Source organism: Equus asinus, chromosome 20 (assembly GCF_041296235.1).
Source record: "Equus asinus isolate D_3611 breed Donkey chromosome 20, EquAss-T2T_v2, whole genome shotgun sequence".
NCBI classification, from domain to species: domain Eukaryota; kingdom Metazoa; phylum Chordata; class Mammalia; order Perissodactyla; family Equidae; genus Equus; species Equus asinus.
Genome location: NC_091809.1, coordinates 92,802,848 through 92,830,137, shown reverse-complemented (window position 1 = coordinate 92,830,137; position 27,290 = coordinate 92,802,848). Strand labels below are relative to the sequence as shown.

Below are 27,290 nucleotides of genomic sequence, written 5' to 3'. Positions count from 1 at the left end.
GGAATGTTTATTTGAAGTGAAAACTGAAATCCGATTTAGCACATTTTAACAATGAGGACTGACTTTACAAATCATGTGGCAGACATTTCCCATAAATCGAGTTATAGCTGCAGCACCGAGATTCGGATGAAAATATATTTAAAGCACATATACATTCGGCTAGAAATTATATCCTTAGCAGTGCAAACTTAAGAGAAAATTTAGCTGTCAACCTAATGTGTTAGGCGATATCATTTTCTTCACAATTATTTTAAGAGATATGTGAACAAAAAGTGAAGGCCACCGAGTTAGCGGGGCATCTGATAAAACTGTTCCCTGTATTTGAGGGAACCGCATTAACCCTGTGTACTCATTGTGGGCCTCTGTGCCTCCAGGACAGGCTAGCCACTGCTTGGCAGTCTCATGAAGTTTCCTACGCATTGACTATGTTTTGTATCTCAGCAGAGGTTCACTCTGAACTGAAATAGAAAACCAAAACGTATCCTTTGCCTTTGATCCCATAAAACAAGCCAAGCGATCTAGTAAGTTAGTGGCCTTCATTTATTTGGGACGTGAACGCCTGGCTTTTCACCAGTTACCCAACTTCCTTCGGCAGCATTACCACCTGCAGAGCAATCAAAGCACAGGCCCAGCTATTAGCTGTAGATACTGGTGAGTGAGCAAACTGGACGAAGGGATCAGTAGCTGCCCTTCCCAGGACAGCATATGGGATGGCACATTATCTGGGGGTCTCTTCCATTTAGAATGGCTGTACTAACTAGTGACTTTCATTTAGTGTGTCCATCTGCACCTCCGTACAAGATTGGGATGAGGACTATCTTATCCAACCCTTCTGTTTCTGGATAGTTATACTACCACAGGGTGGCAACAATGAATTCCTAGAGAAGAACCTGGCCTTTCAGGGACTAGTGATCTCCTAAACCCCACCCTTTCAGGCCTAACAATTTTGCTGTCAGCCCCACCTCAAATGAGTCACTAAGTCGTGTCCCTTATGTCTCCTGAATCCTATTCCTTTTCAGTTGTCATTCCCATTTTCTTGGTCCTGCCTCCAGCCTCCCACTGTAGCCCAGTCTCTCAACCACAGCCTGGTTAGAGCAAGCCTTCTCTCCAGGCCCATCTCCCACACACCTCCCCCCTATTTACCTAACCTTTCCAAACTGGTTTCCTAAATGCACGTTTTGCTCTTCCCTCTTCTTGGACCCACTTTCCCTCTGACTGAATCACACCAAGGAGGTTGACTTCTTGTCTGCTTCTGTAATAGTTCACGTTACCTAAGTTACTAAGAGTCAAACAAAAAGGTTTAGTAAATGCTTTCCATTCAATCCACACAATCCTCAAGTAGGTACCTGCACCTAAATTTTAAAAATGAGAAAATTGGACTAAACCTAAGTCATACAGCTTGTTACGTTTGGATCTAAATTTCAAACCCCATCTGAATCTTAAGACACTATATTTATACATTTCTGTACCTTCAGTGTCTAGTCAAAATCAAACATTAAATGGAGTTTCTGAATTCTTTATCAACTACCGACCACCTGAAGCCTCAGCTTCCATATTAGAAGCCCTCCCAAAAGACATCAAGGGAAAACCCATCATTTTTACCTTTCTCCCTCAGCACCATTATGCAAGAGACAAATCAATGACCCAGTTATTAGTCTGTCCAACTGAGTAAAGCCTTCCTGACACCTTTTAACTCTCCAATATCCAAATCAATTAAGTTTTCCTGCCCTGTGCTCCCTTATGTTTGATAGTCCCATATATCCTCAAAGGTTGTCATGAGATTTGTCCCATAGAAAGTCATGGTCCCCAGCCCATGGTCATCCCATAGAGCACTAGGGAAACAACCCTTCACCAACCTTAGTGTGTGGTAGACTACACCATCTAGGTTTGTGCAAGTACATCCTATGATGTTCACACAATGATGCAATAAATCACTTAATGCATTTCTCAGAACACGTCCCTGTGGTTAAACGACATGTGACTGTAATAAGAGTTTTAGCGCCACTGTAACTATTTTTTTGGTCAGGATACCACACCAGACTGCAAGTGTTATTTTGGGTCAGAAAATTTTCAAAATTTTGGGAACTATAAAAATTATAGCAAATTTTAATTTACCCTGAGATCTATGAGGGTCCTATCTGCATGCAAGCATTAGTCACCATCACGGTTTTGCAGGAGATACAAACCCCAGAAAACCTGATGCCTTCAGGATTACCAAATTTCTCTACTGGATACATTTCAGACTAGAAGAAAAACTGTTAGCATTTCATGACGTATTTCTATCAACATTAAGACTCCTATGCACAGGCACCCATAAATCCTGACAAGTGCTCTCTAGAATCCAAACCACTTTGATATAAAAGCCCTGCTGTGTTTAAAATTCAGATTCCTGGACCCAAGATTTTGGTTATAACTTACAATGGTTTGGTCCAAGATGCGGGAGCCAGGTGGAAAAACCTTAGATTCAGGAATTAAGTCCTGAACTGCCTCAATCCTATCACTCTGTCCTCTCTTTAAAATGTGACCCATCAAAATCTTGTAAAGACCATGCTGCATCAAAACTGAGACCTCCCCTTTTGAGCCTCTTGGAAAAGTTAAGGGCACATTCTCCCACTAATTGTAAATTCACAGTATACAATGCAAACAGACCCTTCAACTATAAGATACATGTGTCATCAATAGGTATCATTCTTACTTTATAAATGAAAAGGTTCAAGTTAGGTAACCTGCAAAGACCTCTAAGCATTGGTGCTATCTCTTGCACATTTTCTTTCTTAGCAGAGTTGGCAGAGGAGTCCAGGCCCTTACCCTTAACTCCTAGGTTAGGTGGATTTCTGATGTACAGGTAGAGAGGTAGAGGTGCCAAAGAACCTACACTCAGACCTCCAGTATAGTCCACGTCCCACCATTACAGTATAAGCTGTTCCCGGGTGGAGAACAGCAACACAGCAGGTACTACATTTGCTGAATACAACAAATCTTTTAAAAGCCACCAGACTTTCAGGAGGAAAAGACTGGCCTTATTTCATGGAACCAGGATAAGCCACTGAGAAAAACACTTCTTAGCATTTAATGAATCTCCCTCCACGTGGCTTCAGGCTACCAGGACACAGGCCCCCCCGACACCCTTAATCTTCTCCTCGGCTCTTCTACTGAAGAATTTGGCCTTCACGATGACAGGCTGCTTTGGGAGCTTTCCCTTTCCCAAAACTTTGTAGTAGCCCTAGAAGAACAGAGAAAAGGGTTTTTAACACACTATGGCAATTACCAACTCCCTGATGGTACGAGAAAAGACGCCTGCCAACCCACTCCCTCTAGGAGCCGGGGTCTGGGGGGCATGTTTCTGATCTGGGCACTAGTGGGGGCACAGACTGCCCTCGCCAGTGAATCAAGACCAGCAGATTTTCTCCGAGGACTCTAGCACACCAGGACAAGAGCTGTGTCAGGATGTGACTCTAGTCTCGGGCAAAACATAGCCCCCCCCCACTCCATTACTATATAATATGCAAAAAAGGAAAACCACATTTGCAGCAACCTTCCAAGAGGTCTTGAACATCAAAATTGTTCAAGGGATGTTAAAGAGGCCGGGAGGGGGGATTTAAAATTTAACTGAAAAGTCCCCTCAGGGTTCAGACTACCTCCACACCCATGGGATATAAGGCTGACACAAGGACCAGAACTCCAAGTGATACACAGAAATGCTTCTTGGGGGGAATCTCTTCAGATAATATAGGGCATTAGATAACAACTGAACATATTAGGATTTTATTCTGTAAGGAACATAAAGGGTCAAGAGCTGCACCTCACATAGGCTTGTGTAAAACAGACCAGAGCCAGGTGAGCTAAGCTAGTACCAAGAGCTCAGACAAGAAATGCAAACCCGTACAAATCAGGGCAATAACAGGAGGAATGAGAAGATTACGAATGGGGAAAACATTCAAATGAAAATGAAATAACTGAATGAATGAAGGAGTGGGAACGATTACTCTTCAAATGTTTTGCTTGAATCACAACCAGAGAATTACCTGTGGAAATTCTACCAAAAGGTGGAACTGTCTATTAGGCAACTGGGTACAGATGTCAGGTGGGAGACTATGTAGATTAGATTACCCAGAGTTTTGAGGGGGCAAGGACCCATACAAAGGCAAAAAATATGCAATCACTCACCGATCGCACCACATCAATGATAGGAGCAGCTCCAGTCTTGTTTTTGGCAGCATTTACCCGTGTCTGCTCACTGACCAAGGTCCACAGTTTATCAAGGTTGACAGTTGGGCAGAAGCTCTGATTCCTCTTTAAGTGGTAATGCCTCATACCAACTTTCCCAAAGTAACCTGGGTGACTGGGAAAAGAAGGCCACCACTTTCATAACCTCACTGGCATTAAGAAACTATGTTTATCATCATTACAGTCCACGTCCCACCATTACAGTATAAGCTGTTCCCGGGTGGAGAACAGCAACACAGCAGGTACTACATTTGCTGAATACAACAAATCTTTTAAAAGCCACCAAAGACTTTCAGGAGGAAAAGACTGCCCTTATTTCATGACACCAGGATAAGCCACTGAGAAAGTCAGAGGCAATGCCAAGACTAGAATTCAAGTCGCTTGCCAGCATTTTATGGAAATTCTATTCCTATAGCAGGAGTCTTCTAAGCAAATAGTTAAAATACGATCCCCTAATTTGTGGGCATAAGTGAAATCTAACAGCTGCATAGGTCAGTCTGACACATGTCACTAACCCGGTGACTGACTGTGCCACGAGGGCCACAGCCAGTGAATAAGGTCAGCAGTTACTCTTCGAGGACTCTAGCACACTAAGGCAATAGCTGATACCCAAGCGTGACTCTAGCCTCGACAACAAGTTCTCTCGGTTCACATCAAGGGTTAACTTGGTAAAAGCCAGCAAAAGGCAAGCACGGTGAGCGGTAAGAGGCTTGCTTCCCATTTAAGACGTTCTGAGCCAGCCCTCTCCCCCTAACTCCAAAGCCGCCGGTGTCAGTAAAAGCACAGTCCAAGGAGCACTCACTATTTGTCAAAGTTGATCCTGTGGTGATGCATGCCGCCAGCATTACCCCGGCCTCCCGGGTGCTTCCGGTGCTTGCCTGCAGGAACACAAAGCTACATGGCTAACACAGCCTTCTCCAGCCCCCCAATATTTCTCACAAAACCGTTTCCCCACACTTCCGTGCCTCTGCTTGTGATGCGTCAGTTTACAATCCCTCTTTCAGCATCGCGATTGCTCCAAGAGTCCGGGTTAAACCTCTCTTTGCAGCACTACCACAGTACTCCATGCCTTCAACCAATTCAATACTATGCCCCGCTCAATTCTCACACCCCCAAGTGATGTGAAATTCTCTAAAACTGGAGCCCCAGAAAACTCTCAGAGAACAAGCCAACGGCTAACGGTCAAATTCAACCCGACTCGAAAGCACGAAGCTCCTACTAACCCAAATCTAAACTACCTACTTCCCGACAGGCTGAGACCCGGCAGGGAGAGCCAAGGCCGACCAGAATGGGAAGCCGGCACTTACCGATGCGGCCGTGGCCGTGACTCACGTGGCCCCGAAGTTTCCGGGTCTTCCTCAGTCTGGACGGCTGTGTGAAAAAAGGTGCTTGGTGGTAAGCCCTAAGGAAGGTGGGGCAGGGGGCGAAGCCTGCCAGTCTGCGAAGAGCCTGGAGGCCCGGGGGTCATGGATCTGCCTCGTGGCGCATTCAGCAAAGCCGAGGTTACAGACTGGCCCTCGGCCGTGCGGCCTCATCAGGGCGGCACCCGGGCGCCCCGGTCCGTGTGTCCCAGAGATGCGAACCCCGGGACAACACGCGGCCCCAGACTCCCGGGCCCACGCCGACCGTTCTGCCCTGGAAGACCGGGCTAAAGTTGGGAGTAGATGGCTGGAGTGAAAGGCAAGTAGAACTCGCGACCCACGCCAGCAAGGAACCGGAGGCACGGAACGAGACACTTACCATGTTGGCGGCCGAGACGAAAGAGGGAGGCCTCCACGAAGTCTCGCGAGGTATCGAACACGGGGGCGGAGCCAATCCGTCTCACTTCCGGCCAGGGCGCCCCGGCCTCGGGCGGGGCCTCTTCCGTGTCTCGGGTCTCGCGCTGCTGCGGGCCTTACCGCTTCCTGTTCCTGCGGGTCGTCTTCGCCGTCAGAGTGAAATCGCAGTGGCGGTGGTGGAAGGGAGGCGTTTTCGGTGTAGCGCACCGTGCGCTCAGGCTCGGAGGCTGAGAGTTGTCGTGGGATCGGGGGCTTGGGGAGCCACGGCGCAGGTCGGTCGGGGCTTTTTCTTGGCGCCTTGGCCCAGGAAGCCGCCTAGACCGCCGGCTCTCAGCTCCTCACCGAACGCCCCAGCCCCGAGCGGTCCCGCGCCCCCGCCTCAGTTTCTGGCGGTCTGCTCGTCCCCGGGGGTAGCGGTTGCTTGCTTGTCCCCCGGCCGCAGTGAGGAGCCACGAGGCAGTTACTCAGTGTGCCCCTCCTTTGAAGTCCTACCCAGATGCCTCCCACCCAGCCGACCCGCGCTCCTGAGCGGCCGCTCGGCCTTCCTTTCTCCCTTGGCTTGTGCTGTCGTCCTGGGCGTCCTCAGTTTGAACTTTATGGCATACTTTTGGGACCTATGCGTCTGGTTGCTTTACGGCCCTTTTTATCCAGACTGTACGTTTTCTAACCGCTACGTTTTGATTTTCACTTTAACTTATTCGGCATTCCCATGACCCCTCCTCTCCTGGACCCAATACAAGTGTCTCCTCTTTTGTGAAACTACTCTGATCCATTCAGTGATCGTTGCTCACTTCCCCGACTTGTGCCTTCACAAAATCTAGCACATAGCTCTTAAATAATTCTTGATCCTCATTTGTCTTCCCTACTGGACCAAATTCCTTAAGGGCTCGAGGATTGTTTTCTTTTATCCATGCCCTCCCATTTCCTGGCGTGTAGTACACGTCCAACAGAGGATTGTTAAGTGAATGAATGCACCCACCCTCACTTCACTAATAGTGGAAGAGGCATCCCTCCTGACTTAAGTCCCAACCAGTGTTCGCTGTTTGAACCAGCGTTTAAGATCCCGTTCCCTCAGTTGCTCTGTGCGTGTCTATTCGTTTTTTCCTCTTCCTCAGTCCTTTCTATTCCCTAGCTTAAATATATTTTAGCTAAAATGTCCTAAATTCTCCCTCACTGTCTCTATTTACTACCTATTTGCTCACTTCCCATTCATTGTTTAATCCATTGCAATCTAGCTCTCGGTCCCACTGTTTCAATGAAATTGCTCTTACCAAGGTCATCAGTTAACCAAACACCAAACTGAATGGACTCTTCCTATTCCTCATACCACTTCTCTCTGTTGTACTTTATCCCTTTGACTTCTTTTTCTAGAGAAACTCTTGCCTTCCTCTTATCTTTCTGGCTACTTCTCGGTCTTCTTTTCAGGTTCTTCTAACTTTGTCTACCATTTAAGTGTTGATGTTCTTCAGCCTCCTCTCCTTGCCCCCTTAACTTTTCACAGTACATAATCCTCTTGGGTGAACTCATCCTGGGTGGCTTCAATTCACATCTCTATTGCTGAGCTCCACGCTCATGTAGTTGCTTAATTTCTGGTTAATATCCTTCGCGCATTCTACAGACAAACTAGACAAAAATATCCAAAGACTGCAGTCTTCTCTGCTCTTTGGTGCCTTCTCCTTTATTCCATATCTTGGTGAGTGTCACCCTTGTCCACCTAGATAGTGATGTCAGGGAGACCTGAAAATTGTCTCCAAGCCTTCTTTTCCTCTGATATACTGTCACCATATCCTTTTGTTCTCTCTCTGTCTCAAATCTACTTCTTTTTACTTTTTAAATTATTTTATTGAGGTCTTATTGGCTTATAACATTGTGTGAATTTCAGGTGTACGTTATTATTTATCAATTTCTGTATAGACTGTGTCGTCGTCAACACCAATAGTCTAGTTTTATCCATCATCCACTGCCTTCATTAAGGCTCTCATCATGTCTCTTATCTCAGGTTCAACACCCTCCAGTGATCACTCTGCTTGCATTAGAATGCATGAGGTTAGAACCCCCCTCCAATCCCTCCATCCTTTACATCTCTGCCAGGTTAATCTACCCAAAACATGACTTGCATCCTTTCACTTGCTTCATCAAAAAGTTCAGTAGTTCCCCATTACCAAAGGAATATAGCCCATTGCTTTTCTGACCTTACCTCAGCTTTTCCTCACGCAAGTTTTCTGTTGCAGCCAAGGGTACCTTCCTTCTGCCTTTTTGCCTGTGCTCATGCCGTTTTCTCATGCCTTTTGTGCCCTTCCTCTTGCTAACCAGATATCCTAAATCTTCAACTTTTAAGGCTCATCTTTTATTCTGCTTCTTCCCAGAACACTCCAGTCCACAGTGATAATAGCCAAATACACCTTGCAGTTTATAAAATGCATCTGTTTGAGAAGTCAACACTACCAGCCCCATTTTATGCATGAGAAAATCGAGGCACAAAAATTTGAGTGACTTGCCAGAGGCTACAGTGCTGCAAAGATAGAGAGCCTGGGCCTAGCCTTTAGTTTTCGCTCTCCAGATCCCCTGGTTTTACCTCAGTGACTGTTCTCTCTCTGACCTCACCACATTGTGGTCTTCGTCACTCCTTCAATCCTTAATCACATACTGCCTGTGACCAGAAGAAAGAGGGTGCTTGAGAGCCGGGGGCAAGGTCTAAGATCATCCTTTATTTGACATCAAAGCTGGCCAGTAACTGCACAAAGGATGAGCTGAGCCACCTGGAAGCTACGCTTGGGAAGGTGGTCTGTGAATGAAGGTAAGCTGGGCAGAGCTTTGGGAATGAAAAGTAACCATCAGATGTCCTGGAACTAGGGCCTAGAGCAAGGACCAAGACTGTCCAGGGGGTGGAGGTAAGGTTCTGGATGATGGGACACTGCTTCTGTATAGTTTTGCCAGGTTCTTTGGTTATAGAGCAGGTACATCCTGTCCCCCAGGCCACTTGACTGAACGGGAGGTCTCCCTGAGTGGACCAGCACTCTGTGTTGGGTTCTGTGCTCACCTGACATTCTTCTCATTGGCGGTTTGATCTCCAGGGTAGAGGGAGTGCCTGGGATGTTTCCCTGGCTCTGGTTTCCAGCCAGCTCCCTTTCTTTCACAAGGCAATCATGTAGCTTCAACATAAGGCTCATGTCGGGATTGTTATTGTGAGTCAGTTTCCCTAGGTCGGACAGCTCAGAGAGCAAAAGAAACTGAGTTCTCTATCTGCAAAGTTGAGTAGCAGCCAGACATTAGGCATTAGGGAACCTGTCTCTCCCCATCAGGCACACAGTGCATGACCCTAGATGTGACCCCTGAGAAGCTTCCTTCTCTGTGACATCTTTTCTGAAGTAGAGCATGGCCTTGTGACATCTTAGGCATCTGGGCTGCCCCAGAGAGTCAGGGCCTCAGAAAATACCTGTGAAATGAGCAAGGGAGATGATGCCAGGCAGCTGCCTGGCGAGGCAGGTAAATGTGATGCTGACTTTTTTGGTACCCCAGGCCTCTCTCTAGGCGGCCTTGTGAACACATCACCATTCTGAAGAGGGCCCTGGTGGTCTCTCTTTCTTCCTCTCCTCTCTGGGTTCCTGAGTTCGTCAGCAGTCCTTGAGACAGCAGCAACAGCATGGATGGATCCAGCCTTATTTTCTTGTTCTCCATCTTTAGATTTGGACATTTGGAAATATTACATTGCTTTCCTTTTTCAAGTAGAGGATTGTTAATTTAAGATGGGGAGAGCCAGTTCTTTGCTGAGTGAGAATTAGAGAAAAACTCAGAAATCCAAATTTATTTCAGAAAGAATTGAAAAATATATATGTAATAGAGAAGACAGTACAACATTAAAGAAAATTTTGAATAAATATAAGTATAAACATTTTAAATCATAACACCTAAAATACTGTTTTTATTTCTGAATATTACCTTTCAGCTCTTGTCTACATGGAGAAATAGCTGTCTGCAAAGGTGATGATCATAATATACAAATCCTTTCATATTCTGCTTTTCATTTAATATCATGACATTTTTCTGTATCATTACCCAGTCTTCATGATTATTATTTTTAACAGCTGAAGAGTAATTTATCTTCAGCATGTGCTATAATTTACTAAGCCATTTTCTCGTGTATTTTGTTTTCATTTTTTGTTGTTCTTACTGTGTTCTTTGCTGTTAGAGACAGCGATGCAATGAACATTTGTGTACATGTAGTTTTTTTCTTCCTCTGTTGAATAACTTGTCTAAGATAAATTCCCAAGAGTGAGATTGCTGGATTATAGGATATGAACATTTTTATGATTCATTTTATGTTGCCATATTTTCTTTTCCAAATGGATGGTACCAATTTATGCAACAGCAGCATGTGTACTTTCCAATTTCAACTACACCGGGCTCGGGGTTCTTTTGCTTTCATTTGTAGTTTTTGATATATGGCAATATGGCATTTAGGGGAAAATCCATAGGACCACAGGGTTTTCTTCAGTACAAAGTAAAAACAATCTAATTCGAGGCTTAGGAATTTCTAGGAGTCTTTCCTTTTTGCGTTGGATAGATTTTTAAAAAGCTCATTGTGCTACATGGCAAGTGCATTTCTAGAAGCACTTTGTGGGCAGCTAGAATGGAGAATCCTGCTGCCATTAAACTCAGAATAGCAAAATATGAAGAGAGGAATTCTGAGATCTTTGAGGGCAGTTTATCCAATAGCACAACAAGGAGGGGCTTAAATATTTGGATTTTAATTTAATTTCAGATGATGAAATTAATGGAAAGCACACAGAAGCTTGGGTTCTTTTCCTCCCTCTACTTTTACTAGCTGAATGATATTGAACAAACCGTATTCTCTTTGAATCTTAGTTTTCTTGTCTGTATGCAGTCATGTACCACATAACGACTGCATATATGATGGTGGTCCCGTAAGATTAGCACCATATCGCCTGGGTGTGTAGCAGGCTGTACCATCTAGGCTTCTGGAAGTACTGTAGGGGAGGAAGACATTTTCCTCTACCTTCTGGGTTCTTCTGCTGGTCTAAGAATTAAACTGACATGAAATAGATTAACAGGAGAAAAACAAACGAAAGTTTAACAGCATGTATACGCGGGAAAAACTCAGGAAAACCGAATAACTTGCCAAAATGGCCAACACCCTCACCTGAAATATCATCCTCAGCTAAAGACAAAAGAAGATGTTGGGGAGAGGGAGAGTCAGGGACTTCAGAGGAAAGGAAGGCAATTCATAGGTAGGTGAAAAGGAGCAAATGTTTGGAAAACAAGTGCTCGTTTGGCTGCACAGAAGCAGAACACAGAGAGGAGCCCAACAAACAGGCTTTTCTAGGTTCCTCCCCGTCTAGCACCTCGTTCATGTGATGCTAAGGTGACGGCTCATTCCTGAGACAGGTTTTTTTAATCTGAATTCTTTTAGGCAGTGAAGGGGGAGGTAACAAGAAAAACTTTCTGAGTCTTTTGTTTCTTAAAGATAATAAGTCTAAAATAATCCTCATGTTAAAGAGACACATTTTGGGGTGGCAAATTTTGTTCCCCTTCAGTACATTCTATGATGATTGCACAATGGTGAAATCGCCTAATGACGCATTTCTCAGAACATATGCCCATTGTTAAGTGACACATGACTGTAACACCAAGATAGTATTTGTCCTTTTCACTGGATTGTGATTTGCACTGATGGTGCCAAAGCAAAAGCCAAAGATGGTGTGTAAAACTGCTGGTACAAGTCATTGCACTCTTCACTGCCAGGCGTTTGCAGCAAGAGAAAAGAAAAGAAAAAAGCCAGTTTCACTTAAGAATGTCCATGATCAGGGCCGGCCCAGTGGCGCAGAGGTTAAGTTCACACGTTCCGATTCAGCCGCCTGGGGTTCGCCAGTTCGGATCCTGGGTGCGGACCTACACGCCACTTGGCAAGCCATGCTGTGGCAGGTGTCCTACGTATAAAGTAGAGGAAGATGGGCACAGATGTTAGCTCAGGGCCAGTCTTCCTCAGCAAAAAGAGGAGGATTGGTGACGGATTTTAGTTCAGGGCTAATCTTCCTCAAAAAAAAAGAAAAAAGAATGTCCATGATAAAGCAGTAAATATTTTATTAAATCTCAATCCTTGAATACATCTTTTTAATATTCTATGTGGAGACTTTGGAAGTATGCAAAAATCCCTCTGCTGCTTATCAAAGTGAGGAACTGCCCTGGTTCTACTGTTTGCGTTGCAAGCTGAACTAGTGTTTTTTTCAGTAGAACACCAGTTTTACTTGAAAGAGCAACTGACAAACTTCACTGTACTGAAGGGGAACAAAATTTGCCACCCCAAAACGTGTCTCTTTAACATGAGGATTATTTTAGGCTTATTATCTTTAAGAAACAAAAGACTCAGAAAGTTTTTCTTGTTACCTCTCTGCCTAAAAGTTACTTCACTGCCTAAAAGAATTCAGATTCTGGGAATTTGGCAGATATTTTTTTCAAAAATGAAGTGAGCCCATCACTTCAAGGAAAAAACTCACAGTATTTGCTGCCAATGGTAAAATTCAAATTTTCAAGCAAATACTAGAACTCTGGTAAAGTTATAGCTGCTTCCATGAGTTTGACAACTTCCTAATACTTAAAGAATTTTCTCATGAGATTAGAGGTGATATTAAAGAATGTGATTTTTTGTTATTGTATAATGAAACATGTCAATATTTGGAGCATCTGCATAATTCTTGGAATCATTATTTTCCAAATGACCAATGCTTGGTGTTATCAAATTATGCCTGGGTAAAAGAGCAGTTTAAAGTGGAAGAGAGACCAGAGGATTTTAATGTAACAGAGTAAAAAAAGTCCATTAATGAAGTTTCAGACTTCACATTACCCCTAACCTTTAAGAAACTACCACTTGTTGAATTTTGGTGTAGTATCAAAGAAGAAAATCCACAATTATCTGATAAAGCTATTAAACTACTCCCTGTCTTTTCCAACTGTATAGCTGTGTGAGGCTGGATTTTCTTCGTATACTATAAACAAAACAACATATAACAGATTGACTGCAGAAGGAGACATGGGGATCCAGTTGTCTTCTATTAAGCCAGACCTTAAGAAGGTTTTCAAAAAGGAAAACAGTGTCACTCTTCTCACTAAATTTATTTATTTATTTAAAAATTTTTTTTTTCTTCTGGTGAGGAAGATTGTCCCTGAGCTAACATCTGTGCCAATCTTCCTCTATTTTGTATATGGGAAGCTGTCACATCATGGCTTGGTGAGTGGTGTGTAGGTCCGTGCCCAGGATCCAAACCCACGAACCTTGGGCCACCAAAGCAGAGCATGTGAACTTAACCACTACACCACTGGGCCAGCCCTAAATTTATTTTTTTGAAAATAGTTAATCTTTCCTAAAATTATGCTATTTGTATTGACATGTAATGGGTTTATTATTTTTAATGAATTAATATTTTAAAATTATCTGTTTAATTTATAATATGGTAAATAGCAATAGATTATAACTCACGTAAACAAAATTGCTTTGGGGTCCTCAATAATTAAAAAATATAAAGGAGTTCTAAGACCAAAAAGTTTGATGTTTTCGTAGTCTAATCAGCCACACTTAAAACTTCTAAGAGAGACTGCCCTCACCTCCACCAGGGCTGCTACTATGGCTGCTCTCTGGAAAATAACTGCCCTTAGAGCTCCAGAATGAATTAGATGTGAAAGTCCATCTGTTACTTTATTTAGTGGCATCTTGCTGGGCCCCCAAGCAGCCTGGCCTCTCCCAGTCCCATCACCCTTCATCCTTAATGGGCTTGGCTCCGAAAGACTGTGGACCAAAGGGAAAGTTCTTTCAAATTTGCATAACTGCATAGCTCCAGGTTTGAATTAAATGATTTTTGTTTTGTTTCTTAAGTAAGTACGAATATAGGGGCAACCCCTGTGGCCTAGTGGTTCAGTTTGACATATTCCACTTTGGCAACCTGGGTTTGGTTCCTCGGTGCGGACCTATACCACTCATCTGTCAGTGGCCATGCTATCATGGTGGCTCATATACAAAAAGATGTAGATTGGTAACAGATGTTAGCTCAGGGCGGATCTTCCTCAACAACAACAACAACAAAACCAGAAAAACCCTCTCTGGTCATTGCCAGTGACCGTCACAGACAAGTAAAATGTATATTAAAAAATAATAATAAGTATGAATATAGAACTAGGTACACTCCTTTTGCTCATACAATTATAAAACCAAATACAGTTTACAAATTATAAAAAAACAAAACAATCAAATTAAGAATAGTAATTTCATTTCATGTGTTGCTAAATTAAATTGCCACTACAGCTTAAATGTGGTGCTCCGTGTTGCAGCTAAGTTTAGCAAACTTATGCCACAATGATGATGGCCCAGTTTCCCCACCTCCTTCCTCTATTCTAAGTACTGTGAGACCTTCATCGTCATGTGCCGCAGTGTCGTTTAGACTTCATGTGTCAAGAATGCATCATTCACATGTTGAGTCCACCCCTTTCTCTTCTCATTACCCTGAGACAAAGTAATACTGCTTGGTGGGAACTAGATCCTAAACTCCTATCTGTGACCCTAAAATCTCATCATGGCGGATATGTAGATGAGCCAGAATATTTATACTTTAAAAAACCCATATCAGAATGAAACACTAATTTAAAAAAATTATTGGTGAGAACTCTTGAAAATGTGTGTGTGGATCTCAGCTTGAGAAAGTCATCTTAAGAGTGTGGAGTCTGGAATCAAACTGACCTGGATTTGAATTTGCATTTGAATTCTGCAATTTACCTTCTGTGTGCAATTACCCAACCTGTCTGAGCCTTGGTTTCCTCACCCTGTCCCTCATGGTTTTATTTAATTTGTAAAAGTATCATAATCCTCATCTCCAAGGATGGTTGTGAGGACTGAGATAAAGCATATAAAGCACCTGGCTTAAATTTGGCTTTTAATAAATTTCCTTCTCCTTTCTGAAAAGAAATCTTGAATCAAGCTTGTCCACTAATAAGGAGAGGCGCAGGTAGATCTGAGACACTTTTGGAGATGAACAAACCCTGTAAGAAACACACAACCTAGCGGACCCCTCCAGGCTTTGTTTTCCATAGCAGAGATGCGGGATTCTCTCTTTGGGCCCAAGTGAGAAGTTGAGGCTGTGCCCTGCTCTGGGGCATGAGCATCGAGTTCTGGGGAGGGACATGGCCTGACTTCTGAGGCCTTGGTCTCTGAGTCCTCTCTTGCCTGTCCAGAAACATCCCCCTTCCAAAAGAAAGAAATCACTCTGCTTTGTGCTTCGCTTACAGGGAGTGGAGCTTGCTCGCTCTATGCGCTGCTTCACGCCTGAGGATGTCAGTGGAAAAGTCTCCGTCCTGGGCATGGGCACGGGCACGGATATGGGCGTGAGCTTTACGGGGCTGCCGCTAGTTGACCAGAAACACAGGAGTGGACACATGGAAGCCGTGGTACTGACCTGCTCATTGTGCCGACAGAACCTGCAAGATGTGGGTACCTGGCTCCTCCCCTGCCAGCATTTGCTCTGTAAGGACTGCTTCCAGGGCTTGATCCAGGAGGTAGGGCGGGATGCCAAGGCTCCTGGGACTGTCCCAGATGGTAAGTACAAAAGCACCACAGGTTCACCTCCTTCTACATAACAGGTCTCTTCCTGTTTCATAGGAATTGAATTTCAGGTGTAGAGAGAATCAGAGTTTAAATACCCAAGGGATGCTCATTGCTGAAAGCAACTCTTTGGGGAACCTGTGAGACAAAGCAAATCCTCTTGATGCCTAATATATCTGTTTTCTAAGCTGGGACTTTTCATGTTTGGGATTTCCTTAAATTGATGACAGACTAAGAAACCTGGGAAGATTTTGATTCAAGGTTCTGCTGACTCCCCAGATGGTGAGGATGCGTCCTGGCTCACTAAACTTCCAAGGCGGGAGAGAGAATGGCTGGGCTCCTGGGGTTGGTCAGGAACAGATTCTGCATGGAATCACACTGACTAGTGAACCATTGACTGTTTAAGCTGCTGCCCGGCAGGGAGGAGCCTGTGTCTTGCTCCTGGATGTCAGGTTTCCTTGGAAACAATCTTATTGAGAACTGTGATGTCCTTGGAGACAGGAACCAGGTCCTTTAGTTTCAGTATTCTAGCACAGGACGTGTAACAAAGGTGCAGTAAATATCTATTGAATAAACTTGCAGGATGAGAAAGTCAAATAAGTTGGCAGCATTTAGAAATATCTTTTTTGTTTGTTTTTTCTCTGCCGTATGTTCAAAGTGATTTATAGCACAAGGCTGGGCCCTCTTTGAGGCATTATAACGTTGCAGTTAAGAGTGGGCTTTAGACCTGAATTTTGAGCCCTCCAAACCTTTGGGCAAGCCACCCTTACTTCTCTGAATGCCTGTTGAGAGTTTGAAGCACAGAAAAGATCTGGTTTACTTTGATTTTAAAAATTAGTATCTGAATTTTAAACTTGTAACTTAAAGTTAGGCCTCCCTTAAGCTTTTAATTTTGACTTACAAATCTTATTCTATTTATAAAGGTAGCAAATTTTAACAATCACTTTTAAAGGGCCTTTCATTAATATTTGAACAAACAAAATTAATATTTGCCTTTATAAGTTAAATGTATTTTATTTTCTTTTTAAGTAGTACTAGGAAATAAGTCTAGGAAATAAGTGTTCCTAATTCCTTAAAGAACTCTTTGAAGTCCAATAAGTTAAATTTATAAATATGGTGAATCTTAAATATGTCTTAAAAGTTCTAACACTATTGGGTTAATATCCAGAATATATAAAGAACTACAACTCAACAACAACAACAACAAATTTAAAAAAAAATGGGCAAGGGACTTGACTAGACATTTCTCCAAACAAGATATACCAATGGCCAGTAAGTACATGAAAAGATGCTCAATATCAGTAATTATCAGGGAAATATAAATCAAAACCACAGTGAGATACCACCTCACACCCATTAGGATGGCTACTGTTGAAAGAAAAAAACAGGGGCTGGCCTGGTCGTATAGCGGTTAAATTCGCACACTTGGCTTCAGTGGCCCAGGGTTCATGGGTTCGGATCCTGGGCATGGACCTACACACCGCTAATCAAGCCATGCTGTGGTGGCATCCCACACACAAAATAGAGGAAGATTGACATGGATGTTAGCTCAGGGACAATCTTCGTCAAGTAAAAAGAGGAACATTGGCAACAAATGTTAGTTTAGGGCCAATCTTCCTCACCAAAACCAAAAACAAAACCCAAAGTAACAAATGTTGGTGAGGATGTGGAAAAATTGAAATCTTTGTTTACTGTTGGTGGGACTATAAAATGGTGCAACCACTCTGGAAAAAAGTATGGTAGTTCCTCAAAAAATTAAAAATAGAATTGCCATGTAATCCAGCAATTCCGCTTCTGGGTATTTACCCAAAAGAGTTGAAAGCAGGGACTTGAAGAGAGATTTGTTACACTCATGTTCATAGCAGCATCATTTGCAATAGTCACAAGGTGGAAGCAACACAAGTGCCCATCAACAGTGAATGGATAAACAAAATGTAGTATATACATATGATGGAATATTACTCAGCCTTAATAAGGAAGGAAATTCTGATACGTGTTACAATGTGGATGAATCTTGAGAGCATTATGCTAAAGGAAATAAGCCAGTCACAAAAAGACAAATACCCTATGATTTCAGTTACATGAGGTCCCTAGAGTGGTCAAATTCATGGAGACCAAGTAGAATGGTGGTTGCCAGGGGCTGGGGGAACGGGGAACGAGGACTTCTTTAACGTTACAGAATTTCAGTTCTGCCCATTTTTTAATTAGTTTTTTTTGTTGTTAAGTTGTAAGAGTTCTTTATATATTCTGGATACTAGACCCTTATCAGATATATGATTTACAAATATTTTCTCCCATTCCATGAGTTGTCTTCTCTTTCTGTTGATAGTGTCCTTTGATGCACAAAAGTTTCATATATTTTTTTAAAGATTTTTCATTTTTTTCCTTTTTCTCCCAAAGCCCCCCAGTACATAGTTGTATATTCTTCGTTGTGGGTCCTTCTAGTTGTGGCATGTGGGACGCTGCCTCAGCGTGGTTTGATGAGCAGTGCTATGTCCGCGCCCAGGATTCGAACCAACGAAACACTGGGCCGCCTGCAGCAGAGTGCACAAACTTAACCACTTGGCCACGGGGCCAGCCCCGAAAGTTTCATATTTTAAGTCCAACTTAGAGATTTTTTCTTCTGTTGCCTGTGCTTTTGGTATCATATCCAAGAAGTCATTGCCAAATCCATTATCATGAAGCTTTCCCCCTAGGTTTTCTTCTAAGAGTTTCATAGTTTTAACTTTTATGTTTAGGTCTTTGATCTCATTTAAGATTTTTTTTGTGAGGAAGATTGGCCCTGAGCTAACATCTGTTGCCAGTCTTCCTCTTTCTGCTTAAGGAAGATTGTCACTGAGCTAACATCTGTGCCAATCTTCCTCTATTTTATGTGGGATGCTGCCACAGTGTGACTTGACAAGCAGTGGTAGATCTGCGCCTGGGATGGACCTGTGAACCCTGGGGCTGCTGAAGCAGAGTGCACGAACTTAACCACTACACCACCAGATCAGCCCCATCATTTAAGATTTTTAACATGAACTAATTATGCGTGTTTCAAGTCTTTTTCAACTCTAAAGTCAGGAAACTAAATTCATGCTAATGACAATGATTAGAATCATTGTGTTTGTTGCCAAGTTATTCTAAGTACAATGGAGAATAAAAATGTAAGCTTTGGTGTCAATATATCTGAGCGTCTGAGTATGAATCCTGATCTGCCTGTCACTTAATAGTTGTGTAGCTTGGGTAATTTTGCCTGCCTGTAAATGGGGATGATGATAGTAGTAATTAGCTCATGGGATTGTTATGAAGATTAAATGAGAACATATACATAAAACATTCTCTACTATGCCTATGATATAGTAAGAGACCAAGAAATGTGAAAAAATACTATTATTTAGAACCTGTGAAACTTAAGTTGAAAAAAATCTATTAGATATGAACATGCTTGATTTGGAACCAGAAAGGTAATTTCTTGACTATGTGGCATCTTGTATTTTTTGCTATGTCCTATGATCTGGCTAGGCCATTGTTACCTTCCATATTTACATTTATTCATGAAGGGTGGAATAAGCTTCCTCTACTACTTGGAGGTTTTAGGACTATGCTGTGAGGTATTTGTTGGTTTGTATGTCTGTCTCCTTCATAGGTATTTATTGACTTCTATGTACCAGGCTCTATGGCATTTAGGCTACAGAGATGAAAAGACAGGGCCCTGCCTTCAGGGAACTCATCCTCTATTGAAGGGCAGATAACTAAATAGATGATATTAATACAATGTGGTAGGGATGTGAGGAGAAGATTGTTTAAAGTTCCTGCAAAGCAGCAGTACATCTGGGAGGTTCTGCATGCACCAGGACTGGTAGATGTCAGTTGCTCACTGAATGTTTTCTGAAGGAATAAAAGAATGGCACCCAAATGATATGTCTGATGAAAAGCAGAGCTATCCCCTATCTCTAGCAAGTCTAGAGAGATATTCAATACCTGAACTTAGATTTCTGGACTGTAATTTGAGAAGCCAAGCTTTGGGAGTCTGGTTCTTTGGAAAGAGCTTTTAACACTGCCACTTTATCCAGCAGAGTAGGAGCACAGACTTGCTAAAAGGCTTATCCTATTTCTGCCAATCTGGGGTTTTCAAAAGTAAAATATGAGAGCAGGTAGAGGGTTGGCAGAGGAGATGGGCAGAAGCTGAAAAATTAATTGGTCCCTAGTATCAATGCTTCCAGCCAGATGGGGCCACATTGCATGGGAAGGAGTCCATTTCCAGAAATCTGTTTCTCCTGGACAGAGCTGAGCAGCTGCTGTGTTGAATGGAAGAGAGGCTGTGCCTGGGTTTATGGTCCATTCAGCTGGTTTTCAACTCTAATCCCTCACTGGAGCCTCCCCAGACCTGCACTCCTGCACTGGGGCTCAGCACTGGGGGAGCACATGAGGTGGGCATCTTCTCATTCAACTAGACTGTGCCTTTCATCCTACAGCCCTGCAGCCCAACACAGAGCCTGACACAGGATAGCGGGGCTTAAGTGAATATTTATTGAACAAATGATTTAATCAGTGACTCCATGAAGATCTCCCATGGCTCTTGCCTGGAAGGAAGACTTTTTTCACTTGTGACACTGCCCCTTTCCATTCCTCAAGTAGGAGATGCAAAACATGTTAATTATGCACTTACTGGTTGGCAGACACTGTACTGGGTACTTGTGCCTGTATTATCTTTTCTAAACTTCAAAACAGCCCTATAAGGTAAGTATTATTCCCATTTTACAGATGAAAAACCTGGGGATTGTCATTATGGGAGTTCCAAGGTCTAACAACTACTGTCAGGTTGGGTTAAATTCAAGTTCACCTGTCTTCAAAGCTTGTGATCTGCCCTGTAGCACTTTGCTCAGGGGGAGATTCCATGCTCACCTGGAATCACTGAACTGATGAAGAGACGCCATGGAGAATCCTTGAGGAAAGAACCAACCCTGCAGCCTGAGCCATCACGTGCAAATCTTTAACTGATGCAGCCACAGCCTAGCAACTCCATCACGCTGGGAAAATGGGTCTGCGTCAGGTCTCGAGCTCTGGGGAGATCAGCTGGGCAGGCTCTTCGGAAGCTAGTGATGGGGACCAGAGTAAAAGCGGTGGTGTGCTGAGCACGCAATGGCTAAGCCCTGAAGTGGGGTGACTAGAGTTGCAGGCTCTGTGCAGAAAGGCTGGATATTGGAAATGGGTTTTCTCAGCCAGTGAGAATATCTACTTGGGACTAATCACTTTTAAGTCTAATTGAAAATGGTCCCAGCTCAAATTCTATCTGGAAAGTTGGCTTTTGAGTCCCAAAGTGAAATTTAATAAATGCAGTAAGCTCTGAAGGGAGCTGGCATGCCTGAAACTGACATTTACTATATGCTGGATCTGTCTTCAAAATTCTCAGGGCTCCTGTGGTTCTATTTGTTGTTTTAGGGGAGAAAGGCAGTTAGTTGGATATTTCCTTCCCCATATAAGTAAAAGGAACATTATTCTTTCTCCTCACATCTATTGTAGGACAGATCCTGGCTGGGATACCTTGATTCTGAGATCTAAATTCTGGAATATACTTGTTCAATATCTTACTTTTCTCATTATCAAAGTGGACGATGTGGTCAAGATGTGAGTAGAGCCCTTGTCTGGAAGTCACAGCTCTGGAGCTCCGTCTGGACTCTAGCACCAATTTACTGAGTGATCCTGGATCTTGTCTGGCTTTCAGGGCTGGACTTGACGAGCTCTAAGAACACCAAATAACCACCATAACCTCGTGTTTCCTGAAGCTAGTGAAGAGTCACCCTTCACTAAGCGTATCGCTTGTAAACTACAAATGCTGAAAGGGGGAGCAATCTCTGTCCCTCAGTGGGCAGGCTTTGGGGCTTTGGGAAGATCCAAAGAGAGGTAACTGACGCAAGATGCTACAACCTCAGAGTCAGGGAGGGAAATGACGCTTATCTTAATGAGCAGTTCACCTGGAGGGCCTCTAATGGCCTGGGGTGAGAGTGGGAGGCAGGGGGTGAGATCTCAGCTACAGGAGCCTGGCAGGTGAGGTGACTGCAATTTGCTCATTCCAGGTGCTGAACAGTGTGTTCAACCATTGTGGGGTCTGTTGTAGGCAGTGACCCAAGTCTCCCAGGTGGAGGGCAGCCTGCTGAGCTGGGCTGAGCTGGGTGTGCAGCAGGTGCAGAAGTTGGAGCTCCGGAGCCCTCTCGGCAGGATAGCTTTTTAGTTCATGAACAGTTTCCTCACCTTAATTGGCTCTCTAGGGCCCTGGGGGTAGCACTGGCACCTCGGAACAGTACATGTTACTGGGAGAGCAATTCCCCTGTTAGTGGGGAGGAGGCAGGCTGTGTTTTGGGGGATGTGCTTGCTGCTGCCAGTACTGCTTGGAAGGCTAAAGCTAGAATAGATTTGCTGGGGGAGAGTGTTTGAGGTACCTGTGATTGACAGACAGGGTCTTGGAGGGGCCTCTTATCTGCTAGAACTCTCTCATCCAAGGGGGACCAGTCATAGTTGATTGCTGTGAAGGCCCAAGAGCAGGAAAGACCCTTAGAGCTTATCTCTAACCTTTCACTGTATAAATGGGGCATCAGGAGTCCAGAAAGGTCTAGAATCCTGCTGAAAGTCACATAATTGGTCACTTACAGAGCCAGACCAAAACAATGCAGCTCCTGTGCCTGGCAGTCCATGACTTGCCTGGGTTCGAGGGCCAGTAGTACCTACAGACCTAGAGCAGGATGCTACTCTTGGTGCCCTACTGTCTCTCTCTCTCTAGGCCCGGTTGGAAATGGGGTCAGTGGCTTTGCATGGAATGTGCCAGTGCATTAGTCTTTGGGTTGACTCGAGATTTGAAGTGAAAAGAGATAGAGGTGCCACTCTATCAGATGAAATGAGCCTGGACTCATCCTTCCTGTGCCTTCTGCATTCCACTGTGGTACTTTTTTGGCTCAGAAAGCTTGTTTCACAGTTGGGTGGTTCCTGGGAGCATGGGCTCTGAAGGCTGTGGACCACCCATCTCCAGTCTCAGCCTGTCACCTGGCTCTAATGCCCATATTCTGACTCTTGGCTCAGATCTCCTGCCTGGCCCTGCCCCACAGTTCCTGAATCCCCTGCCTGACCTCACTTCACCTATTGCCTCTGTGGGTTTTACTCCCAAATCCTCTAGCTTCAACCCTGATCACTCTCTCCTATTCTGGGCCTGCATTTCTACCTACCTACAAGGCTCCCAATTGCTTGCAGTTTAGAACAGAAACTTGGCATGGCCTTCCAGGCTCTTCCCAATCTGACCCTAAGAGCCTCATCTCCTGTCACTCCTCTACACATGCTAGCTTTACCAGCCTTTCCTTGAGAGGCCTCACATTTTGACATCTACAATTCTCTGTTCATAATGTTCCTGCCTCCTGAAATGCCCTTTCCTTGTTAGTAACATCCTACCCAAAACTGAATGTCCAACTCAAATGTGACCTACCTATCAGAACTAGAGCACACAGGGATAGGGGTTGACTTGGAAACAAGCAGGATCCCCATTCCCAGAACTGAACCCCCCAAAGTGAGACTAGAATAGTTTAAGCAGTTGCTGTTTTAGGCTGAGGGTCAGCAAACTTTTTCTGTAAAGGGCTAGATAGTAAGTATTTTTGGCTTTGTGGGCCACACAGGCTCTGCTGAAACAACTTCACTCTGCCATTACAGCACAAAAGCATCCGTAGACAATATGGAAATGAATGGGCATGGCTGTGTTCCTATAAAATTTTGTTTGTACAAACAGACGGGCTGTAGTTTTCTGACCCTTGCTTTAGGCTCTGTCTGGGGCTGTTGGGTGGGTTTGAACCTGTGGGTGGAATCAAGTAGGAAGAGCTGTGCAGGAGCCAGGCAGGATTAGAAAAATGTGGAAGGGAATCGCAGGTAGGGAATAGTGTTAGGATGAGGCACGTGGAGGAGAGGGCAGGAGGAACAGGAGGGAGTTAAATTTGTCTGGAATATGGGATTACTTGAAGGAAAGAAATGGGAACTCTGTTTGGAAAGGAGATTTAGGGCCAAATCATGAAGGGCCTGAACTAATTTAAGCTATTCTGTAGACAGTGGGGAGCCATTGAAAGTTATTGGTCGGTGGAATATGGTCAAATCTGTATTTTATTCTTACGCGTGTGAGAAGAAGATTGGCCCTGAGCTAATATCTGTGCCCATCTTCCTCTGTTTATGTGGGACACCGTGACAGAGTGGCTTGATGAGCGGTGCTAGATCTGCACCCGGGATCCGAACCTGTGAGCCCCAGGACTCCGAAGTGGAGCACATGAACTTAACCACTATGCCACCAGGCGGCCCCTCAAATCTGTATTTTGAAAAAGTCATTCTGGCTGAGTGGGAAGAGTGACTGACTGGAGGAGACAGGACTGGATGCAGGAACACCTGCTGGCAGGCTACTGCAGTTGTCCAGGCCATTGGTTCCAGATTACTGGTCCTTGAACCAGTGCTAATCTGGATGCCTAAGAATTATTTGGGAAACTTGCTAAAAACATAGATTCCTTGTCCCACACCCACACCCAAGAGATTTGGATTTGGTAGACTAAGGATTTCTAACAAACCGTCCAGATTTGGGAATCACTGGTCCAGCAAGGCAGGATGAGACCTGATCTTCAGGGGCTGTGGATGCCAGAGAAAGTAGGACCTAGGTAAGATGGGATTTGTTAACTGCCTTCTTCCTTCTCCTGTTACTGTCTCTATTCATAACAGCCCATCCACTTGACTCCTTTTTCTTCTCACACCACCACTCCCCCCAACATCCTATTTTGGTCTTGTCCTATCACTTCTCCTTGAAATGACTCTTGTCGCTTTCTATTTCTACACTCATTCAGGATCCCATTAATGCTCAACTGGACAAGCCTCCTTTCCTGAGCCCCCTCTCTCCAGTCCATCAGTATAATCATAAAGCCCAGCTCAGTCACTCTCCAGAGCCTTTCTGGGCTGCCTTTGCTTTTAGGATAAAGATCAATCTCCTTAGTTTAGCATTCAGAGCCTGTCAGGAGCTTACTCTCCTGCCAGTCTTTCCAAGCTCATCCCCTGCCACTCCCCCTCTGTGCTTCTGAAATTTTCCTGTACTCTCTGCTTTTGCAATTATCCTGTGCTTGTAGGCTTGCCCCGTCCTAATGTCTTTCCTCCAACTCGACCCTGTTTTTCCTTTCCTTTTTTCTCCCTGCTTGTGTGTGACTGTATCTCCCTGGGGGGTCGAGTTAGCTGCCAAGGGACACCTCCCAGGACTTTTGTGCATCATAAATGTGTGTCTTCTCCATCTGAAGTCCTAATCCTCCACTTGTGACGGACAATTGGTCACTATGGCAACTGACTGTGACGTCACAGGATAAGGACTTCAGGTGAAGTGGCAGGAGCAGGTGAGTGTGTAGGAGACATTTTAATGTCTGTCGAAGGCCCCCCCACAAACCCTCCTTCAGTGCCGGGGGCACGGAGGGGTATCTCGGGCTCCTGCTGATTTTTAAAATGATGCGGTGAGAGTGTGTGCCTGGCATCTGCGTGCTGCAGCAGTGTGGGGCTGACAGAGTGTGTCAACTTGAGCTCTGGCTGTGCAGGCACCGCTGCTGCGTGAGCCTGTTATTCCATTCTGGATTGCTATTTTGATACCCAGATTGCATCATTCTTCCTACGTATAAACAGGGGGTCCCCAGGGCCCTGCAGCTACTCACTTCTCCACCAACACTGTTGTTGTGATGAGCTCTATTTAAATGAGCTGCCGGATCGGGGCAGGTTCCAGCCATACATGAGCACTGTCATTTTGGGGAACATGGAGGGCTGAAGGATTTTTGGATCGAGTCTTAAAAGGCTGAGAGTGATGGCCTCCTGAGCCGTGCAGAGGGCGACAGAGCTAGTTGCTGAAAGTTGAAAATCTCGTTTTCTTTCTTCTGAGCTTCTATTCCAAGGCACCCAGAGGATTAGGAAGGAGATGCAGCTAGGAAGAGAGTCGCCTCTTTGAGGTCTCCCTCTTGCTGTTCAGTTTGGGAAAATTGCTGCAGAGCCTTCGAGATAAACAGGAACAGGAGGAGTCAACCAAGCCCTTTCTTGCAGGAGCATCTCAGGTGAGCTGGAGAAATGCAGCCCTGGCTGAGGATGCATCAGAGAAAGGAGAGGATCCAGGCTGCTCCCCCAACCCCACCCAGTACCCAGCTCCCCAAGGCTTAGGCCCTGCAGCCCAGCTGGCTGCAGCATGCAGGGCGGATGTTCCTGGGCACTTGGTAAGCACCATCCTCTGTGACTGGTGGTGGTCTCATCTGTCGCTCTTCTGACTTCTCTCCCAGGTGTTGCTCTAATCATAGGGCAGCAGGGGCCACAGGTAAGCCTCCTGGCAGCCAGGGGCAGGAGCAGCAATCACCTTAGGATCAGAATCTGCCTTTCTAGCAGGGACTGTGTGTCTGGGGAATGGGTGCAATGTGTTTCTCGAAGGTGGTGCTACTTTGAGTTATGGGCTAGATGAAGGCTTCAGGGGCTTGTGTGGTGGGGGCCTTACTATGATACCCAGTACCCTGGGCTGCCCTTGGGTGGGAGGACAGGAATGGTTAATGAGGATGGCCAGCCTGCCAGAGGATACCACCAGTGCTTTTTCTCCTTGCATAGTGACTGACAGAGGCATAGGGAGGTAGAATGTCTTACTTGTGGATACGGAGGTAATCAGGGACTGCTCAGTGGTGAAGGTACACCTACGTTTTACAAGTGCTCTGTGGTTTTCAGCTAAGTCCCTCCCTCTCTCTGGGCCTTCATGTCACCATCTGTATGGTGAGGGAATTGGTTGGTTGAACAGTGAAAAAAGCTGGGTCTGAAAGCTAGGTCTGTCCAGCTTTGGTTCTACAGGTGAGAGCTGGCAGAGGAGCATCAGGCTGCTTCAGAGGATGCTGCTGCTCTGTTAGAGTCAGAGCTTGGGCCCCAGCTACAAAGTTTCATGTTGCCCTGGACAAGAGCTGTAGAACGAAGGGCTTCTTCAGAGGGTTGCTTAGCACTGGGCTCTAGCTTATGCACCTGGGGTGTATGTGTCCCCACCTGGTGGGCTGAGCTGACTCAGTGCTGGCTTTCTGAGACCTCCTTGGGATTTCTCTCCCACCCCAGCCCTCTGGTGCCCAGGTTGCCTTGGGATTGCTGTTCATATCTGAAGGTGGACTCCCCAGTCTTGGCACCCCTCCCTTGCTACCTCACCAAGTCCTGAGCCCAGCATACTCTCTAGGCCACAGCAGTAGTCGTTGTAGTGCCAAACCTCAGGCTGCAACCTACGCCTGCTCATGGGTCCTTGAGTGGATATGGGAGTTAGGAGAGGCGAAATGTGTCCTCCAACTCACCATCAATCCCCAGGGTACCTAGGTATCAGGACACCCTTCTGTCTATTGGGAATCTGCCCTCTTCTCTGCCAGAGTGGGACTACATCATAGCTGCCTTCAGAATCTTTCTTAACTTCTTGGAGCCTCTTTAAAACTGAGTGGGCCTCCTTTCTCAGCTGGATGATACAGGGGACAGAGCTGTTAGGCTCAGCCACAGGGGCAATGGGCGCTCTCTCTAAGGCACTGGTCCTCAAACTTGGTTGTGCATTGTAATCACCTGGGGAATTTTAAAAAATACTGATGCCTGGATTCCACCTCCTGAAAGTCTGATTTGATTGATATGGATGTGGACTGGACATCAGGATGTTTCAGAGCACCCCCATA

General features: G+C 44.8%; 2 protein-coding genes and 2 non-coding genes across 12 annotated transcripts in view; 1 reads left to right on the top strand and 3 right to left on the bottom strand.

Annotated features, from left to right (window-relative positions):
* Window positions 1-3,047: 3,047 nt before the first annotated feature.
* Window positions 3,048-6,034, bottom strand: RPL27A (ribosomal protein L27a). Its single transcript, XM_014844227.3, has 5 exons — window positions 5,968-6,034; window positions 5,535-5,598; window positions 5,030-5,105; window positions 4,168-4,342; window positions 3,048-3,223 (listed from the first exon to the last, which is right to left on the bottom strand). Exons 1-5 carry the CDS (start codon window positions 5,968-5,970, stop codon window positions 3,095-3,097), a joined length of 447 nt encoding a protein of 148 aa, XP_014699713.2. The 5' UTR covers window positions 5,971-6,034; the 3' UTR covers window positions 3,048-3,094.
* On the bottom strand, window positions 3,336-3,466 carry LOC123279204 (small nucleolar RNA SNORA3/SNORA45 family). Its single transcript, XR_006517121.1, has one exon. It is a non-coding gene; the product is annotated as a small nucleolar RNA SNORA3/SNORA45 family (small nucleolar RNA).
* On the bottom strand, window positions 4,730-4,859 carry LOC123279205 (small nucleolar RNA SNORA3/SNORA45 family). Its single transcript, XR_006517122.1, has one exon. It is a non-coding gene; the product is annotated as a small nucleolar RNA SNORA3/SNORA45 family (small nucleolar RNA).
* Window positions 6,035-6,099: 65 nt separating the features above from the next.
* Window positions 6,100-27,290, top strand: part of TRIM66 (tripartite motif containing 66) — a 59,247-nt gene continuing 38,056 nt past the window's right edge. For 2 of the 9 annotated variants that reach the window (XM_070491027.1, XM_070491028.1), the window contains exons 1-2: window positions 6,986-8,802; window positions 15,297-15,603. In XM_070491027.1, the coding sequence (XP_070347128.1) occupies window positions 8,797-8,802; window positions 15,297-15,603 (313 nt within the window). In that variant the 5' untranslated portion in view covers window positions 6,986-8,796. Of the gene's footprint in view, window positions 6,278-6,985; window positions 8,803-9,951; window positions 9,987-15,296; window positions 15,604-18,498; window positions 25,836-27,290 lie in introns of those variants that run through there. The other 7 variants (XM_044751623.2, XM_070491026.1, XM_014844212.3 and 4 more) reach the window with 7 other exon arrangements.